This window comes from Papio anubis, unplaced genomic scaffold, assembly GCF_008728515.1.
Source record: "Papio anubis isolate 15944 unplaced genomic scaffold, Panubis1.0 scaffold165, whole genome shotgun sequence".
Classification (NCBI taxonomy): Eukaryota; Metazoa; Chordata; class Mammalia; order Primates; family Cercopithecidae; genus Papio; species Papio anubis.
In genome coordinates, this window is record NW_022161635.1 from 5,214 (window position 1) to 27,204 (window position 21,991).

Sequence of the window (21,991 nt, forward strand, 5' to 3'; positions counted from 1 at the left end):
TGGAAAAATAACTGAAAAAAAAACTGAGATAACTGAGAAAGGGACTAGTTAGTGGTGAACATAAAATATCTTTAGGTCTAAAACCAACAGATTAGGATGACAAAAAAATGCAAATATTACACACTTGACTACATGAAAAGATTGCCAAAAGAAATTGGGAGAACATGCTGATTTCCTTATTTTGGTATCTGAAAATGAAAAAATATCATTTAAAGCTGCAAATCGACTCATAGATATTAATATACATTTCAGATTAAAAGTACTATTAAGAAAAATATTAGGAAAATATGAGGAAAAGAAAGAGAAATAATAATCTCATCATTGTTCACATTAGGAAATTGATCAACACTGCCTTAAGAAAAAATTTAAAGTATTATGTAAACACTTGAGAGTATACAGTACAGAAACAATAAAATACTTCCTTAAATATTACAAGAAACACACACAAACACACACACACAGAGTAAAAGAAAGAGACCATATAAGGAAATAATTATTAAGAATTATAAAGACAAAAAATAATAACCTAAAATGTTGTAACAGAACCAAGACAAGGTATAGCCCCACGTAAATGAGCCAAACTCATTAAAAGATTGGAACTTAAAGCAAAGGCAAACTACAGCCCTGTGTTCTACACAAAAGATATACCTAAATCAAAGTAATTCAGGAACTTTGAAAATAAAAGGTGGGAAAATATAAATGAAAAATACCCAAAAATAATTATCTTAACATCAAATGAGGTTTCAATCAGGCCAAGAAGAATCGAATGAGTCAAAAAAGAGTACTTTTAATGTTAAAATCCGTAATTCATAATAAAAGTTAAACCATTATGATCATCAGTGTTACCAAAAACTAGCACCAATACTCAATAAAACAGACTTTGGTATATATATGACCTATAGACAGACAGTATGATCAGAACAGTTTAATTAGCTTCTTCAACTCAAACAGATTAACATTAATAAAAGATAAATAATTATATAGAAGACCAATTATATCTTTAACAAGATAGAGCTAAATTATACATAGCTAATTCCTACCTTATGAAAAGAGAATACAAGTACTTTCTTCTTAAGGGTCCTGAAACATTAATAACAATTAACCTTATTAAGCCACAAAGAAAACCTCAATAAATTCTAAAAGGTAGAAACAATAAAAATATATTCTTGCATTAAAAGTGCAATAAAATTAGGGAGAAAAAAGCCCTTACCATCTGCAAATTTTAAATTCTTCCTTAAAAACTTATGGTTCAAACTCAATGGTTCAATTTGAACTCACTGATATGACAAAAATAAAGATAAAATAATCATATAAAAATAAAATTAAAATACCTTATTAAACTACATGCCAAAATATACATAATAAAACTAAAGCAGTGTTCAGGGGGAAATTGTTAACCTTAAATATTTGTATTCTTAAAAAACCAGAAAAGAATAAAAATAAATAAAGCATCCAAGTATGAAGTAAGAAAAAGCAAAACAAAAAAAATATTTAAGGAATGAAGAAGGCATTAATAAAGAAGCAGAAGTTATTGATTAAAATGCAGGAAAAAAATAAGTAAATCCAACAGCTATACTTTTTTGTGGGAGAAAGGGGCAACTAAACTGCTAACATAAGCAAGACAGGAAAGGACAAAAACAAAAGATAAATAATAAAAAGAACCACAGATAAAGAGGAAATTAAAAGACTTATGAGTCTTTTCAAATAAATGTGAAAAGAAATGTGAATTTAAAAGACTTACGAGTCTTTGTAAACAAATGTGAATTTAAAAGACTTATGAGTGTTTGCAAATAAATGTGAAAATCTGACTGAATTAGACAATAGTCTAAGAAAATATAATTTTCCAAATCACTCCAAAAGAGATAGAAATTCTAAACAGATAACTACTGTAGACGAGAATATAAGAACATTATCTAAGAGCTATCACCTGAAACAGCACCAGGTCCACATAATTTTATAGGGGGATTTTGTGAAAACTTTAAGGCATACATTATTTTGATTTCATGTAAACTGTCCTACAGAATACAAAAAGAAGGAATGATCCCCTATTTGTGTTTCTAAAGCAAACATAAGATTGGTAGCAAAACAATTATTACCCCAAAAAAGAACACTGCAAAACCATGTCTCTTACAAAGATCAATGCGCATATCTAAACCAAGCATTAGTAAACAGAATCTAGTACCACATTAAAAAACAGTTTAACATGACAAGTGGCATTTATCCCAGGAAAATATGGATAAAATTGAATCTGTTAATATGATTTATCACATTAATATATCCATGGAAGAAAAAATATTTTGTTATCCTCATAGGTGACAAAGGGGTATTGCTAAATTCAGTATCCAACTTGTACTTTAGAAAAATAAAAATTTTTTAGGGTTTTTAAATTATACTTTAAGTTCTAGGGTACATGTGCACAACGTGTAGGTTTGTTACATATGTATACATGTGCCATGTTGGTGTGCTGCACCCGTTAACTCATCATTTACAATAGGTATATCTCCTAATGCTATCCCTCCCCACCTCTCCCCACTCCACGACATGCCCCGGTGTGTGATGTTCCCCACCCTGTGTTCAAGTGTTCTCATTGTTCAATTCCCACCTATGTGTGAGAACATGTAGTGTTTGGTTTTCTGTCCTTGCGACAGTTTGCTCAGAATGATGGTTTCCAGCTTCATCCATGTCTCTACAAAGGACATGAACTCATCCTATTTTACGGCTGCATAGTATTCCATGGTGTATATGTGCCACATTTTCTTAATCCAGTCTATCATTGATGGACATCTGGGTTGGTTCCAAGTCTTTGCTATTGTGAATAGTGCCACAATAAACATACATGTGTATGTGTGTTTATAGCAGCATGATTTATAATCCTTTGGGTATATGCCCAGTAATGGGATGACTGGGTCAAATGGTATTTCTAGTTCTAGATCCTTAAGGAATCACCACACTCTCTTCCACAATGGGTGAACTAGTTTACAGTCCCACCAACAGTGTAAAAGTGTTCCTGTTTCTCCACATCCTCTCCAGCACCTGTTGTTTCCTGACTTTTTAATAATCACCATTCTAACTGGTATGAGATGCTGTCTTATTGTGGTTTTGATTTGCATTTCTCTGATGGCCAGTGATGATGGGCATTTTTTCATGTGTCTGTTGGCTGCATAAATGTCTTCTTCTGAGAATTGTCTGTTCATATCCTTTGCCCACTTTTTGATGGGGTTGATTCTTTCTTGTAAATTTGCTTAAGTTCTTCATAGATTGTGGATATTAGCCCTTTGTCAGATGGGTAAATTGTAAAAATTTTCTCCCATTCTGTAGGTTGCCTGTTCACAATCATGTCATCTGCAAACAGGGACAATTTGACTTCCTCGTTTCCTAATTGAATATCCTTTATTTCTTCCTCTTGCCTGATTGCCCTGGCCAGAACTTCCAACACTATGTTGAATAAGAGTGATGAGAGAGGGCATCCCCGTCTTGTGCCAGTTTTCAAAGGGATGTTTTTGTCCATTCAGTATGATATTGGCTGTGGGTTTGTCATAAATAGCTCTTATTATTTTGAGATACGTCTCCTCAATACCTAGTTTATTGAGAGTTTTTAGCATGAAGGGCTGTTGAATTCTGTCGAAGGCCTTTTCTGCATCTATTGAGATAATCATGTGGTTTTGTCTTTGGTTCTGTTTATATGATGGATTACGTTTATTGATTTGCATATGTTGAACCAGCCTTGCATCCCAGGGATGAAGCCCACTTGCTCATGGTGGATAAGCTTTTTGATGTGCTGCTGGATTCAGTTTGCCAGTATTTTATTGAGCATTTTTGCATTGACATTCATCAGGGATATTGGTCTAAAATTCTCTTTTTTTGTTGTCTCTCTGCCAGGCTTTGGTATCAGGATGATGTTGGCCTCATAAAATGAATTAGGGAGGATTCTGTTGATTGGAATAGTTTTTTTTTCTGTTGATTGGAATAGTTTCAGAAGGAATGGTACCAGCTCTTCTTTGTACCTCTGGTAGAATTCGGCTGTGAATCCATCTGGTCCTGGACTTTTTTTGGTTGGTAGGCTATTCATTATTGCCTCAATTTCAGAACCTGTTATTGGTCTATTCAGGGATTCAACTTCTTTCTGGTTTAGTCTTGGGAGCATGTATGTGTCCAGGAATTTATCCATTTCTACTAGATTTTCTAGTTTATTTGTGTAGAGGTGTTTATAGTATTCTCTGATGGTAGTTTGTATTTCTGTGGGATCGGTGGTGATATCCCCTTTATCATTTTTTATTGCATCTATTTGATTCTTCTCTCTTTTCTTCTTTATTAGTCTTGCTAGCAGTCTATCAATTTTGTTGATCTTTCAAAAAACCAGCTCCTGGATTCATTGATTTTTTGAAGGATTTTTGGTGTCTCTATCTCCTTCAGTTCTGCTCTGATCTTAGTTATTTCTTGCCTTCTGCTAGCTTTTGAATGTGTTTGCTCTTGCTTCTCTAGTTATTTTAATTGTGATGTTAGGGTGTCAATTTTAAATCTTTCCTGTTTTCTCTTCTGGGCATTTAGTGCTATAAATTTCCCTCTACACGCTGTTTTAAATGTGTCCCAGAGATTCTGGTATGTTGTGTCTTTGTTCTCATTGGTTTCAAAGAACCCCCAAAATTAATTGCATACCTAGGAATAATTTTTTTTAATGAGCAACATATTTATGCAGAAAACCTGAAAATGCTTCTGAGAGGCACAAAATATGACTTAAGTAGCTTGAAATACATGCTATGTTCTTGGATAAGAAGATTCAACATCATAAGTATATTAACACTTCTTAAGATAACCAATAAATTTAACATCATTCTAACAAAAAATCATGAGGAAAGTTTAAGCAAAACAGTTCAGAGAAATCTACAGAAAAAAAAAAAAGAGCACTGAAAAACAATTAGTCTTACCAAATGTTAGAGCCTTGTCAATGTCAATGAATTTCTTTTTATTGAGATGAAGTCTCATTCTGTCTCCCAGTCTGGAGTGCAGTGGTGAGATCTCAGCTCACTGCAACCTCTGCCTCCCTGGTTCAAGCAAATCTCCTGCCTCAGCCCCCCAAGTAGCTGGGACTATAGGCATCCACCACCACACCTGGCTAATTTTTATGTTTGTAGTAGAGACAGGGTTTCACCATGCTGGCCAGCCTAGTCTCAAACTCTTGACCTCACGTGATCCTCCCACCTCACCCTCCCAAAGTGCTGGGATTACAGCCATCAGCCACCACACCCAGCCTTTGTCAACAATTAAAACTGTATGATACTAACATATGCATAGAAAGAAAACACATCAAAAATTCAGTAATAGATCTAGTACACAAGAGTTTGGCATGCTATAAAGGTAACATCCCAAATCAGTGAAAAAGAGGACAAGCTTTTAAATAAATGGGTAAAGTCAGTAATCACCTGGAGAAAAATATAGTTGGACTTATGCTTTACCTTCTACACCAGGATAAAATCCAAATGAATCTAAGATTTAAACGTAAAACATTAACTCTATAATGATGGTGTGCTTTATATCTAAGACATAAAACTCAGTGATGGAGGAAAAAGTGATAAACTCAACTACATGAAAATAAAATATTTTTCATGGCAAAAATACCAGAAAAAATAATCATGGGACAAATGACAAATTGTGAAAAGAATACATAAAACTCATTTCACAGACAAATACTTATTTTCCCCAATATAGAAATATACAAATTAATTTTTGTAATAGACAACCCAATAGAAAAAAATGGGTAAAAAAATTACGAACCAGAAACTTACAGAAACATAATTAGCTCTCAAACATATGAAAATATGTTGAACCTCACTTATAATAAGAGAAGTTAAAATTAGAATGAATATTGATGTACCCATTTTTCATATAATCTCACCAAAGATCATAAACTTTGATAAAACATTGTGTTGGTGACAGTGGGGGAAATCAGACATTCTTACACTTGTGTCAGGGTAAATTGTTATAAATTCTAAAGAAGGCAATTTGCAATATTTATCAAATTACAAATGCATATATCTTTTGATTTAGCAATTCTATTTCTAGAAACAGATTCTATATTCTCTAACATGTGAAATAACATATGTATCCAGTTTTGGGGGTTTTTTTGCTGCATTTTCTTTACTAGAAAAATATTGAAAATCCTAAATGTCTTCATATAAATTTTGGAACATCAATATAACAAAATACCATTCAGCCATTAAAAAGAATGAGAAAGTACTTTTTTAAAACTAATCTAGAAAGATCTCCAAGATATATTGTTGAGAAAGTTGAAGAACATTATGTAAATTATGCCACCACCTATGTAATTATATTTCTCCACTATGTAAAAGGTGGGGAAATATGATTCCTTGTATCTGCATAAATATCTCAAGAATAAAAAACAGGAGAACTCTGTGGTTGGTTCAGTAGTATAAGAAGGAATTCTGAATCATATTAATCTATTTTTTAATGTTATGCATTAAGTATCTCATCTGGTCTTAGTGGAAATCAGGACACTAAAAGTTTATCATTTTCTTAAAACCACATATAATTTGAAATTGAAACTAAGAATAAAATTCTATCACTTCCACACCTGAGTTATTTCAGTCTTCTGATCCAGGTCATCAGGTACTTCACCTGACAAAACAAAAATTGAGAATTAAAAGTGAAATTGAAATTAGATTAGACATTTAGTTTTAAGGAATACACTTATTATTTATTATATCACCATTATGCAGAAACTGTCCCCCTTCTGCGTTGATCTCACTGGGAGCTACAGACTGGAGCTGTTCCTATTTGGCCATCTTGCCCTGGTCCCCCCAGCTGTGTGATTCTGTTCTGTAGTGCTCAATAGAATCATGTCCTAGGGTGGGCAAGTTCTTGATTATCTGATTAAGCTAATATGTACTTATTACAGGTATAATGGAAAATAGGGGACATTTACAATAGAAAATAAAAATCACTTCCCTTCATCCAGAAATAACTAGTATTTGTAGAATGATTTTTATTGTGTATTTTTATATACACATATATTCACCACATTGTTCATAAACTTCTTGTTCTTACAGTTTTTAACCATGAGAATTTCTCCTATCAATCAAATTGTTTTGAATCTTATTTTGAATCATTGTATAGTAGCCCATGATTATAGATGTAGCATAATTTACTTTCACTTTCCCTATTGTGAGGCATTAATTTTTTTTTAATTTTTACTTGGCATTGGAAGGTTTCATACTATTTGCCAGGATTATATTTCTTATAATAATAATGAGTGACTTAAAGAAACTATCATCCGAGTAAACAGACAACCTACAGAATGAGAGAAAAATTTTGTGATCTATCCATCTGACAAAGGTCTGATATCCAGAATCTACAAGGAACTTAAACAAATTTACAAGAGAAAAAACCTGTCAACTCCCATGTGGGCAAAGGACATGAACAGACACTTCTCAAAAGAAGAATAAATGAGGACAACAAAAATATGAAAAAAAGCTTAACATTATTGATCATTGGAGAGAAAGGCAAATCAAAGCCACAATGAGATACCATCTCACGCCAGTCAGAATGGCTATTATTAAAAGGTCAAAAAATAACAGGTGCTGGCAAGGTTGTGGAGAAAAAGAACCTCTTACAGTGGGACTGTAAATTAGTTCAACCATTGTGGAAGACAGTGTGACGATTCCTCAAGGACCTAAAGGCAGAAATAACATTTGATCCAGCATTCCAATTACTGGGTATATACCAAAGGAATATAAATCATTCTATTATAAAGATACACACACACATATGTTCATTGCGACACTATTCACAATAGAAAAGACATGGAATTAACCTCATGCCCATCATTGATAGACTGGATAAAGAAAATGTGGTACATATACACCATGGAATACTGTGCAACCATAAAAAGGAATGAGGTCATATCCTTTGCCGGGACATGGATGGAGCTGGAATCCATTATCCTCAGCAAACTAACATGGGAACAGAAAACCAAACACTGCATGTTCTCACTTGTAAGTGGGAGCTGAATGATGAGAACACGTGGACACACGGGGGATACAGCACACACTGGGGCCTGTTGATGTGGGAAAGGAGAGCATCAGGAAGAACAGCTAAAAGAACAGCTAGACTTAATACCTACGTGATGGGATGATCTGTCCAGGAAACTACCATGGCACACGTTTACCTATGTAACAAACCTGCACATCCTGAACATGTACCCCTGAACTTAAAAGTTGGGAAAAAAAAAAAAAAAAAAGAGTTACTTGAATCAACCTGTGCCAGGCTTTTAAATTATCACTGATCCTTATAATAAACTTGCAAAGTGAAGATTTTCATTTCCGTTTTATGGATAAGAGAACCAAAGAATGGTTCAAAATGACATGACTAAATGAAAACTAAAGTAAGCATAGTGGGTTTTTTAATCTAAGTTCTCTCTCTCTTCGCTATACAATGCTATGAGCACCAACCACTCGACAAGCAGTTCTATTTGTTGTTTCTCTGGGGCATTGGTCTGAATCTGGAATGCTGTATGGCTGTGGTGTGGGAGGAGTCCCTGAGCTAGTGAATGAACCTGGCCTAGCACCTGGAATTTAAATCTCAAATTCACTGTGTTATGCTCTAGTGGTTACCCTGTACGCAGTCACTCTAATAAAATGATGGAAAAAAGAAAAAGAAAAAAAAATGTGTCTTTGTGTTAAATGGTCTGCCTCCTCCCTACAATAAAAGCCCATTTACAGGGCTGGTGATGAAAGTGAAGAAAAATTGCCTAAGAAGATAATATTTCTTACCCAGGAAATAGAAGATTTAGATAAATTACAGTCGAATGTTACATTTTCCCAAGGCCTGCATCTGTGATATTAATATGCCCAACTTGTATGAAAACAAGGAAAAATGATTCTGAAACATTCTGTGAGTGCTTTAGTAAGAATTTATTTTAATGGTATTATAAATGCATTATAAATTATAATAGCATATAAAATAAGAGTCTAAAGGATCACTTAAATCTTTAAGTTACTTTCCTGCATTTCATGAGAGGAATTACAAGCTATCATGGGATTTGTGAATTTGGAGATTTGCAAAGTTCTTGTGAAAGTCAAGGGCCTTCTCCAAAAATAGAACCTTTATCATAATATATGATAAACATTTCTACAAATGAATCTTGGTCCACATGTCTGATAATTCCTTTAAGATTGCTTCCTAGAAGTGGTTGTATTATTAGATCAATATGTGGCCAAAAAAAAAATCCAAAAAGTCCCCAAAATTCAAAATATTTTCAATATTCTGATTAAAAGTTTCCTATTTAAACTACTTTTTGGGTTAAAGCAATATTTTTAGAAAGCCTCTGAAAATAATGTCCAATAGGAACTTTTTAAAGAAAGGTTCTGTTATTTACCAGTCATTATGATATTGATATAAGATTAATATATTGATATAACAATACCACTGTGGGCTTGTGGAAGTCCAGGTTGGAAATCATCTTGTCCACTACCAGAGATGGCAGGAGAGGAAACTGGGAGTGGAAGACAGCTGAGGAAACCACAATGACCATGGGTTATATGGGTGTGGGTAACCAAAGGAGGTCAAAAAGTAGGAGATTGCAAACATCAACTTCTTCTATTTCTTAGTTTTGTTCAGGGTCAAATCTTGCTTTAAAATACTTGGCAATGTATGAAGTTTCCCATCAGGGGACAAAGGAAAGGTTTTCCCTCTTTCTTGGATTTCCTTTACTTCCTGAGATTTCTGTATTGAGAAACTCACACTCAGAGTCCCGTGAAGGGACACTGGGAGACCAGAGGAATCCACAGAAAGTTCCACAGAGCCTCTGTGCTCTCAGCAGAAGTAACAATATGCAAATCGGCCAGCGTTGGGGTGACAAGGGTCACATATAAATAGAATGCTTGAAAAGCCAAATATAGAGCATGTATTCTGAGAAAAGCACACAAACAAGAAGTGGGTATTAATGAAACAGCTTATCTGGCCATTCAAGGCAGCCCTGTAAATGAATAGTAGATTCCCAAAACCATGTGCACTTACATAAACCCCAGAGCTGATAGGAATCAAGTATAAAATGCTGCCCTTACTGAGATAACTCAGATAATCAAGATCCACTGGCTTGAAATTCTCACTGCCAGCACAGCAGTCTGAAGTTGACCTGGTATGCTCAAGCTTGGTGGGGGGAGCGGCATCCACCATTATGGAGGCTTGAGTAGGCAGTTTTCCCCTCACAGTGTAAACAAAGCCGGGATGTTTGAACCAGGCAGAGCCCACCACAGCTCAGCAAAGCCTCTGTAGCCAGACTGCCTTTCTAGATTCCTCCTCTCTGGGCAGGGCATCTCTGAAAGAAAGGCAGCAGCCCCAGTCAGGGGATTATAGATAAAACTCCCATCTCCCTGGGACAGAGCACCTGGGGGAAGGGGTGGCTGTGGGCACGGCTTCAGCAGAATTAAATGTTCCTGCCTGCCAGCTTTGAAGAGAGCAGCGGATCTCCCAGCACAGCGCTCGAGCTCCACTAAGGGACAGACTGCCTCCTCAAGTGGGTCCCTGACACCCCAGGTAACCTGACTGGGAGACACCTCCCAGCAGAGGTCGACAGACACCTTATACAGGAGAGCTCTGGCTGACATCTGGCAAGTGTCCCTCTGGGACAAAGCTTCCAGAGGAAGGAACAAGCAGCAATCTTTGCTGGGCTGCAGCCTTTACTGGTGTTACTCAGGCAAACAGGGTCTGGAGTGGACCTCCAGCAAACTCCAGCAGACCTGCAACTGAGAGGCCTGTTAGAAGGAAAACTAACAAACAGAAATGAATAGCATCAACAGCAACAAAAAGGATGTCCACACAAAACCCTATCTGAAGGTCACCAACAACAAAGACCAAAGGTAGATAAATCCACAAAGGTGAGGAAAAACCAGTGCAAAAAGGCTGAAAATTCCAAAAACTAGAACGCCTCTTCTCCTCCAAAGGATCACAACTCCTGACCAGCAAGCAAACAAAACTGGACAGAGAATTAACAGAAGTAGGCTTCAAAAGGTGTGTAAAAACAAACTCTTCCAAGCTAAAGGAACATGTTCTAACCCAATGCAAGGAAGCTAAGAACTTTGTAAAAAGGTTAGACGAATTGCTAGCTAGAATAACCAGTTTAGAGAAGAACATAAGTGACCTGATGGAGCTCAAAAACACAGCATGAGAACTTCATGATTCATACACAAGAATCAATAGCTGAATCAATCAACCAGAAGAAAGAATATCAGAGAGACTGAAGATCAACTTAATGAAATAAAGTATGAAGACAAGATTAGAGAAAAAAGAATGAAAAGGAATGAACAAAGCCTCCAAGAAATATGGGTCTATGTGAAAAGACCAAACCTACGTTTCATTGGTGTAGCTGAAAGTGACAGGGAGAATGGAACCAAGTTGGAAAACACTCTTCAGGATATTATCCAGGAGAACTTCCCCAACCTAGCAAGGCAGGCCAACATTCAAACTCAGAAAACACAGAGAACACCACAAAGATACTCCTTGAGAAGAGCAACCCCAAGACACATACTCATCAGATTCACCAAGGTTGAAATGAAGGAAAAAATGTTAAGGGCAGCCAGAGAGAAAGGTCAGGTTACTCAAAAAGGGAAGCCCATCAGAAAAACAGTGGTTCTCTCTGCAGAAACCCTACAAGCCAGAAGAGAGTGAGGGCCAATATTCAACATTCTTAAAGAATTTTCAACCAAGAATTTCATATCCAGCCAAATTAAGCTTCATAAGTGAAGGAGAAATAAACTCCTTTAAAGACAAGGAAATGCTGAGAGATTTTTGTCACCACCAGGCCTGCCTTAGCTCCTGAAAGAAGCACTAAATATGGAAAGGAATAACCCATACCAGCCTCTACAAAAACATACCAAATTGTAAAGGCCATCGACGCTATGAAGAAACTGCATCAACCAATGGGCAAAATGACCAGCTAGCATCATAATGACAGGATCAAATTCACACATAACAATATTAACCTTAAATGTAAATGGGCTAAATGCCCCAATTAAAAGATACACACTGGCAAATTGGATAAAGAGTCAAGACCCATTGGTGTGCTGTATTCAGGAGACCCATCTCATATGCAAAGACACACATAGGCTCAAAATAAAGGGATGGAGGAATATTTACCAAGCAAATGGAAAGCAAAAAAAAGCAGAGGTTGCAATCCTAGTCTCTGACAAAACAGACTTTAAACCAACAAAGACAAAAAGAGACAAAGAAGGGCATTACAAAATGGTAAAGGGATCAATGCAACAAGAAGAGTTAACTATCCTAAATATATATGCAGCCAATACAGGAGCACCCAGATTCATAAAGTAAGTTCTCAGAGACCTACAAAGAGACTTAGACTCCCACACAATTATAGTGGGAGACTTTAACACCCCATTGTCAATATTAGACAGATCAACGAGACAGAAAATTAACAAGGATATTCAGCACTTGAACTCAGCTCTGCACCAAGCGGACCTAATAGACATCTACAGAACTCTCTACCCCAAATCAACAGAATATACATTCTTCTCAGCACCACATTGCATTTATTCTAAAACTGACCACATAATTGGAAGTAAAACACTACTCAGCAAATGCAAAAGAACAGAAATCATAACAAACAGTCTCAGACCACAGTGCAATCAAAGTAGAACTCAGGATTAAGAAACTCACTCAAAACCACACAACTACATGGAAACTGAACAACTTGCTCCTGAATGACTACTGGGTAAATAATGAAATAAAGGCAGAAATAAATAAGTTATTTGAAACCAATGAGAACAAAGAAACAATGTACCAGAATCTCTGGGACATAGATAAAGTATTGTTTAGAGGGAAATTTATAGCACTAAATGCCCACAGGAGAAAGAGGGAAATATCTAAAATCGACATCTTAACATCACAATTAAAATAACTAGAGAAGAAAGAGCAAACAAATCCAAAAGCTAGCAGAAGACAAGAAATAACTAAGATCAGAACAGAACTGAAGGAGATAGAGACACGAAAAACCCTTCAAAATATCAATGAATCCAGGAGTTGGTTTTTTGAAAAGATTAACAAAATAGACAGACCACTAGCCAGAATAATAAAGAGGAAAAGAGAGAAGAGTCAAATAGACACAATAAAAAGTGATAAAGGGGATATCACCACCGATCCCACAGAAAAACAAACTACCATCAGAGAATACTATAAATACCTCTATGCAAATAAACTAGAAAATCTAGAAGAAATGGATAAATTCTTGGACACATACAACCTCCCAAGACTAAACCAGGAAGAAGTTGAATCTCTGAATAGACCAATAACAAGTTCTGAAATTGAGGCAGTAATTAATAGTCTACCAACCAAAAAAAGCCCAAGACCAGAGAGATTCACAGCTGAACTGTACCAGAAATACAAAGAGGAGCTGGTACCATTCCTTCTGAAACTATTCTAAACAATAGAAAAAGAAAAACTCCTCCTTGACTCATTTTATCAGGCCAGCCTCATCCTGATACCAAAACCAGGAAGAGACACAACAAAAAAAGAAAATTTCAGGCCAATATCCCTGATGAACATCCGTGCGAAAATCCTCAGTAAAATACTGGCAAACCAAATCCACCAGCACGCCCAAAAGCTTATTCACCATGATCAAGTTGGCTTCATCACTGAGATGTAAGGCTGATTCAACATAGGTAAATCAATAAACATAATCCATCACATAAACAGAACCAATGATTAAAACCACATATTATCTCAACAGATGCAGAAAAGGCCTTTGATAAAATTCAGCACCCCTTCATGCTAAAATCTCTCAATAAACTAGGTATTAAGGGAATATATCTCAAAATAATAAGAGCTATTTATGACAAACCCACAGTCAATATCATACTGAATGGGCAAAAGCTGGAAACATTCCCTTTGAAAACTGGCACAAGACAAGGATGCCCTCTCTCGCCACTTCTGTTCAACATAGTATTGGAAGTTCTGACCAGGGCAATCAGGCAAGACAAAGAAATAAAGTGTATTCAAATAGGAAGAGGGGAAATCAAATTGTCTCTGTTTGCAGATGACATGATTAGAAAACCCCATCGTCTCAGCCCAAAATCTCCTTAAGCTGACAAGCAACTTCAGCAAAGTTTCAGGATACAAAATCAATGTGCAAAAATTACAAGCATTCCTATACACCAATAATAGACAGAAAGCCAAATGATGAGTAAACTCCCATTCACAATAGCTACAAAGAGAACAAAATACCTAGAAATACACGAACAAGGGATATGAAGGACCTTTTCAAGGAGAACTACAAACCACTGTTCTAGGACATAAGAGAGGACACAAACAATGGGAAAACATCCCATGCTTGTGGATAGGAAGAATCAATATTGTGAAAATGGCCATACTGCCCAAAGTAATTTACAGATTCAGTGCTAACCCCATCAAGCTACCATTGACTTTCTTCACAGAATTAGAAAAAACTACTTTAAACTTCATATGGAACCAAAAAAGAGCCCCTATAGCCAAGACAATCCTAAGCATAAAGAACAAAGCTGGAGGCATTATGCTACCTGACTTCAAACTATACTACAAGGCTACAGCAACCAAAACAGCATGGTACTGCTACCAAAAGGGATATATAGACCAATTGAACAGAACAGAGGCCTCAGAAATAATGCCACACACCTGCAACTATCTGATCTTTGACAAACCTGACAAAAACAAGCAATGGAGAAAGGATTCCCTACTTAATAAACGGTGTTGGGAAAACTGGCTAGCCATATGCAGAAAACTGAAACTGGACCCCTTCCTTACACCTTATACAAAAATTAATTCAAGATGGATTAAAGACTTAAAAATAAGACCTAAAACCATAAAAACTCTAGAAGAAAACCTAGGCAATACCATTCAGGACATAGGCATGGGCAAAGACTTCATGACTAAAACACCAAAAGCAATGGCAACAAAAGCCAAAATTTACAAATGGAACCTAATTAAAGAGCTTTGGCACAGCAAAAGAAACTATCATCAGAGTGAAGAGGCAACCTACAGAATGGAGGTAAATTTTTTCAATCTATCCATCTGACAAAGGACTAATATCCAGAATCTACAAGGAACTTAAACTTACAAGAAAAAAACAAACAACATCATCAAAAAGTGGGCAAAGGATATGAACAGACACTTCTCAAAAGAAGACATTTATGCGGCAACAGACACATGAAAAAATGCCCATCATCACTGGCCGTCAGAGAAATGCAGATCAAAACCACAATAAGATACCATCTCATACCAGTTAGAATAGTGATTATTAAAAAGTCAGGAAACAACAGGTGCTGGAGAGGATGTGGAGAAATAGGAATGGTTTTACACTGTTGGTGGGAGTGTAAATTAGTTCAACCATTGTGGAAGACACTGTGGCAATTCCTCAAGATCTAGAACCAGAAATACCATTTGACTCAGCAATTCCATTACTGGGTATATACCCAAAGGATTGCAAATCATTGTACTATAAAGACACATGCACACATATGTTTATTGTAGCACTATTCATAATAGCAAAGATTTGGAACCAACCCAAATGCCCATCAATGATAGATTGGATAAAGAAAATATGGCACATATACACCATGAAATACTATGCAGCCATAAAAAAGGATGATTCATGTCCTTTGCAGAGACTTGGATGAGGCTGGAAACCATCATTCTCAGCAAACTAACACAGGAAAAGATAACCAAACACTGCATGTTCTCACTCATAAGTGGGAGTTCAACAATATGATCACAAGGACACAGGGAGGGGAACATCACACACCACAGCGTGTTGGGGGCTGGGAGGCTAGGGGAGTAATGGCATTAGGAGAAATACCTAATGTAGATGACAGGTTGATGGGTGCAGCAAACCACTATGGCACATGTATACCTACGTAACAAACTTGCACGTTCTGCACATGTATCCCAGAATTTAAAGTATAATAATAATAATAAAGAATCCCACAGAGCACTGAAAGGAACTTCAGAGAGTTATCTTATCTAACTCTCTTCTCTATCCATAAATGGCAATAAATCCAAAGTTTCATCTAAATTACTCAACATTTATCCAATACATATTCAATGAGAATTTACTGTCTGCCAAGCATACCAGCATCTATATGATAGATGCTGATGGTGCCCATATTAATAAGAAAGCCAGTGATTGTTTTGGATTTTTAAATTTTTTTAATGGGGTAAGTTATTTAAGAAATTGTTAAAAATACCGTTAAGAGAAAGGAACTGTGTCTCTTACCATAGATTCTCCCATTAATGGAACATCTTTTAAAGGTCATGATGTTTTGAGTGAGGGTACCCGTTTTGTCGGAGAAAATGTACTCAATCTGCCCCAGTTCCTCATTGAGCGTGGTCGTCCGAGCCTCTGCAGGTGTTGCTTTTCGAGAATAATACATCTTCCGGTCCCAGTTTATAAAATAACTGTGTCCTAGACGAATTACTTCCACGCTGTCATCCATTAAAATGGAAAAAAAAAGAAATGCTCCATTAATTTCAGAACATACAATATTTTGCCAAAATAAGAAGTCTGCCAAAGTCTTCAGCGTTTAGAGGAAAATGTGGATGCTTTGTCCCTAGGTCACAGGGATCTTTAGAAGCTTCTCGGCAGAGTCTGCTTATAAACCTTTCCAAGTCATTTCCTGCAACACCATAAAACAATAAGCCAGCTTAGGATAAAACTTTAGGGAATGTTTCATGGTTTTCTACATTAAACAGGCCCAGTGGAGATTTTGTGTGTAGCGTATTAGTTTGTGTCTCCTCCTATATGATAGGAGTGGTCCCCAACCTTTTTGTCACTGGGAGCCAGTTTTGTGGAAGACACTTTTCCACAGATCAGGGGAAGGCGGATGGTTTCAGGATAATTCAAGCACATTACATTTAATATGCACTTTATTTCTATTATTACATTGCAATATATAAACCGCTGCGCAGTTCACAATAGGGTTTGCACTCCTTTGAGAATCTAATGTTGCTGCCACAGCTCTGACAGGAGGCGGAGCTCAGGTCTGTGGTCTGGGAGTTGGGGAACTCTGTGGTAGGGGAAACTAATTATTATTGAAGATGTTTGTCTGATGTCTAATCTAAAGAAATGTGCTGTTGAGAACTTTCTCTCCAATACATTGTTTGATGTGGCTTCACTTTGCCAAAAGAGATAGAAAATAGTATTTCCACGAAGCAGAACCAAACCATAACAGATACTGAGTGAAAACAGGATGTGTTGTCAAACCACTCTGCCCGTTTACCATGAAAAGAGTGTTGCATCACATTCTAATTACATAATTATGTTAATTATTACAATAATTAATTATTAATATAATTCTGACTACATTCTAGTAATCATTTATGACCTCCCAGCTCCAGAAGCAAAATTTCTATGGCAAAGTGTATGAACTCTCTCAATGCTCAATGTCATACATAATGTCAAACTGATTTCCAAAAACGTCATAGCAACGTGTTTCTACCATCAGATTATTAAGAATTATCTTTCACCATATGCAAATTCAAAAGCTATGTCACTACTGTTTACTGCATTTCTTATCAATGAGTTTAACACTTTTTTCAAATTTTATTGGCCAGTGACATTTCTTCTTGGAATTATCTAATTGTATCTGCCTATTTTATTTTTCCTATTCTGATACCGGTATATTTATTAGTGATTTGTAAGAATTCTATAGTTATTAAGTCTATTAATTCTGTCAAAAAAACAACGCAAATATTTTATCCAATTTATCATTTGTCTTTTTTTTTTTTTTTTTTTATTGAGACGGAGTTCCACTCTTGTTGCCCAAGCTGGAGTGCAATGGTGCTATCTCGGCTCGCTGCAACCTCTGCCTCCCTGGTTCAAGCGATTCCCCGCCTCAGCCTCCAGAGCAGCTGGGATTACAGGCATGCTCCACCATGCCTGGCTAATTTTTTTGTATTTTTAGTAGAGACGGGGTTTCGCCATGTTGTTCAGGCTGGTCTCAAACTCCTGACCTCAGGTGATCCACTCACCTTGGCCACCTAAAGTGCTGGGATTATAGGTGTGCGCCACTGCACCTGGCCACTTGTCCTCTTTTTTTTTTTTTTTTTTTTTTTTTTTAGAGACGAGGTCTTGCCATGTTGCCCAGGTTGGCCTCAAATTCCTGAGCTCAAGCGATCCTCCCACCTCTGCCTCTAGAGTAGCTGGGACTACATGTACCACCACAGCTGGCTGATGGTCTTTTCATTTTATTTCCAGTTTTTTGATATGAAGTTTTCTCTTTCTAAAGGATCAAATTCATCAGAAGTTTATACTTTGTTTTATAGTTTTGTTTAGATAAGCCTTATCTATGCCAAGATTATATATACAGATATCTATATTTTAATTGTTTTTATTGATTTTTTCATAATTACTTATCCCAATTGAAATTTATGATTGAAATTGAAAGTTTGATGTACATATGAGGAGCAAATTTCAAGTTTTCCAAACAAGAAGATGTTACATCAACATTTGTTGAACAATCAATCATTTCCCCATTAAGCTGGGATGCTTTCTGTGTCACAAATAAATCATTTTACTCACTACCATCTGATTTATGGATTTCAATTTTATTCATTGATATGACACTTAATGCATCTCTTGTTTTCATTACTGTAGCTTTATAATAACTGGCAATACATAGAAGAAACAAAATCACCTTTATTCTCTTCCTCTTCAAAAACTCTTAACTATAATCACCCATTTATTTTTCCTGATAGAATCAATGTATTCATCGAAGTAAACATTTGAATAAATGTATTAATTTTCCTACAAAATTTATTTGAGATTTTGGTTAGGTCTATGTTAAACTCTTAATTATTTGAAAAGAACTGATATTTTATAAACTTAAATACAACTTCAAGGAGAAGGTCAAATCTTTTTAGGAATTCCATTTTTTAAAGTACCTCAATTAGTTAAGGAATTTTAGTTTAGTTTAGTTTTGCTTTTTCACATAGGTTCATACCATAGCCTTATAGATTTGTTCAGTCGTCCCTTGAATCCATGGGGGATTGGTTACAGGACTCCCAATCTGAGGATGCTCAAGTCCCTTACATAAAATGGCATAGTATTTGCATATAGCCTACCCATATCCTCTTGTATACTTTAAGTCATCTCTAGATTACTTATAATACCTAATACAATGTAAATGCTATGTAAATAGTTCTTATACTGTATTGTTTAGGGAATAATGATAAGAAAAAAACTCTGTACATGTTCAGTACAGATACAACCATCCTTTTTTTTTCAAATATTTCCCATCTATGGTTGGTAGAGTCCATAGATACAAAACCCATGGATACAAAGGGCAGAATTTAAACTTTTTTTTGATAGGATAAGTTTTTAAATTGTTGTTGTACTAAAATAAAGCTTTTAATTTTTGTAATGTTACTTTCATAATTAGACATAACTAAATTATCCTACTGAAAGTTTTACAGATTATTCTTATGGATTGACTAGATTTATAATCATATTATTATCTGTGTTCTTCCTTTCCAATAGGTTTATTTCAGTTTCATGTCTTATCTTATTCATGGATATTTCAGTTTCATGTCTTTGTACTTTAACAAGGATATCCAGAACAGTAGAAAATAGTTATGGTAATAGCAGGTACCATAGCTTATTTCTGATCTTAGTGGAAATTAATCCTTGGTTTCTCTCATCTGTAGAGTGAGAAAGTTGGGCTAGATGACACTCAAATCGTTTCTGGTTATTAAATTCTATACTTCAAGTTCTAAAAGTACATGACATACCTACGTTTCCCTCCCCAAAAGAGGTTTGGGGCCAATTCATTTTTAACTATTTGAATGGTAGCACATTTTTTCTCCCTAACTAAAATTACACTGTGACTATGTAGAGTGTGATATGATATTAAGATACATAACTCACACTCTTTATTTATTTATTTATCTTCATGTATGGTTTACTCGTCTGCATCCCACCCCACCCCCACCCTCCATGTAAATTCCTCGCTAGCTAGTCTGATTCAGCTTTATTTTCCTTATTCCTTTCACTCAAAAAGCATTAGCACTTACAACGGGCTGGGGTAGTATCTTGCCCATCAGAGGCAGTCAACCAGTGTTGGGTGTACGAATTTTAACTCTTTGGACTCTAATTTCACCAATAGGGATATTAAGACTTAGAGAGATAAAGTGACTAACCCAACGTCACATCAATAATTAGCCACAGAGCCAAGACTAGAACTCAGGGATTTGGGAAAGCCAGTGTAGACCAGGCCTTAAGAATGGCATTATGAGGGTCACAATACAAACCATGAAGTTTTTTATTTATCTGAAAATCGAGTAGCTCCCTGTAATCTTAAACCAAAGTGAATGAAACAGAATTTGACTGTTCTGTGTTATAGTATAAGCCAATGGAAGTATTCAAAACTTATTCAAATTCCTAGAGCTTAAAAGTCTGAAGAGAAAATGGGCATCGTTTTTGTTTGGGAAAAGAGGATTCAGAAGAGCCACAGTGGAACATTCAGCTCTTTCTTTTACAATAGCAGAGAAAAGGAGAAAAATATTCAGAGTTAGCATACTCTGGCCACTTAGTGTTTTCTGCCTGAATACTCGCAGAACAGAGCTTATAATTTCACCCAGTCTCGGGCAAAACAAGCAACACAGAAATGAACTCCTATTACTTTGGAAAGAACACTCAAAAGCTAATTCCTTGGGGAAACAATGGTTGCATTTCTTAAGATTATGTATTTTTTAAAAAACTGTAGCTGGGTCCGCCTTAACACAACAGATAAACAAATTGACAACATAGAAACATCCTACCAAAATAAATGTCCTTTCCTCGCCTGGAATTGTTAACCATTCAGAGCAAATACTGAACTTCTATCCTCAAGTGACATATGGCACTAATTTACTCTTTGTACATATTCTAAAGCCTAATAGAAGCTTTGGCAGAAGGTCTTCATCATTCTGGACAGAAATACCTGGGAGTTCTCTTTTTCTATGTCTCAATCTTTAGGACTGCGTAACCTGAAATTCCTTGGAATGCTTTTTCCCTCGAGTTAAGATCAGAATCACTGTACTTATTTGGCGAGAGAAAGGCTCTCATTTGTCTTCGTAATTTCCATGCCTTACAACTAGGACAGAACTCTAGACTCTTTTTTTTCTTTTGATTTCTTCACTGAGTAATAAATCATACATAGCTTAGGGATAGAGGAAAACACTGTCCCAACTCTCAGAAGACTTCTGTCCCTCATTAGCTCACGATCCTGAGCAAATCCTCTCATCATTTTGAAAGCAGTTCAGCAAATCCTACTTCATAAGATTGTTGGGCAACATGAATGAGATAAAGTATGTGGACGTGTAAAATATAAAATGCTAAAAAAAAGAGAAAAGCATTCACAGAGTCTTAAAGTATCATATTTCATGGTATATTACAGAACATTAGTAATTTTGAAAATTATAAGAATGCATAAGAAAGTAGTTTTTAAGTGATAACGTATCATGCTGAATCACTTTATATATATAAAATGTTACCTAAAGGTAAGGTGGTATTATGTGGAGGATAAAGCAACTCAGAAATTAATCTTTTAATCCCCTTTTTTAATGGGGAAGCACATATTTGACAAACTAACCAAGGCACAGAGAAGTCAAGCACTTTCTCCAAGGTCACACAGCTTTTAGTGGCAGTACCGAGACCAGAAACTGGGTTTGGACTATTACAAATACGTTTTCTGTCTAATGAACCATGGCACATTAGAAGTATAAGGAATGCCAAACTGAGAATCTACCTTTGGTATCATTAAAAAAAAAAATCAATCTTTCAAATCATTAAATGAAAATGCCAATGTTCTTCAAAGAAAGAATGTATACAGAATATACGTCCTTCGTGAGGACATATGAAACTGCATATGTGCAGATGGAAAGCCACTATGCACATTTATTATTCATTTAGGACATAAAGGAATGCTATAAAAGCTGACTGTAGCTCTTCCGGCAA

At 35.9% G+C, this 21,991-nt stretch overlaps 1 protein-coding gene across 3 annotated transcripts in view; it reads right to left on the minus strand.

Annotated features, from left to right (window-relative positions):
* Nucleotides 1–5,179: 5,179 nt before the first annotated feature.
* Nucleotides 5,180–21,991, minus strand: part of LOC116272700 (probable phospholipid-transporting ATPase IM) — a 144,223-nt gene continuing 127,411 nt past the window's right edge. For 2 of the 3 annotated variants that reach the window (XM_031661464.1, XM_031661465.1), the window contains exons 13-14: nt 16,274–16,482; nt 5,183–6,633 (exon numbers count right to left, since the gene is read on the minus strand). In XM_031661464.1, the coding sequence (XP_031517324.1) occupies nt 6,578–6,633; nt 16,274–16,482 (265 nt within the window). In that variant the 3' untranslated portion in view covers nt 5,183–6,577. Of the gene's footprint in view, nt 6,634–16,273; nt 16,483–21,991 lie in introns of all 3 variants that reach the window. The other variant, XM_031661466.1, reaches the window with a different exon arrangement.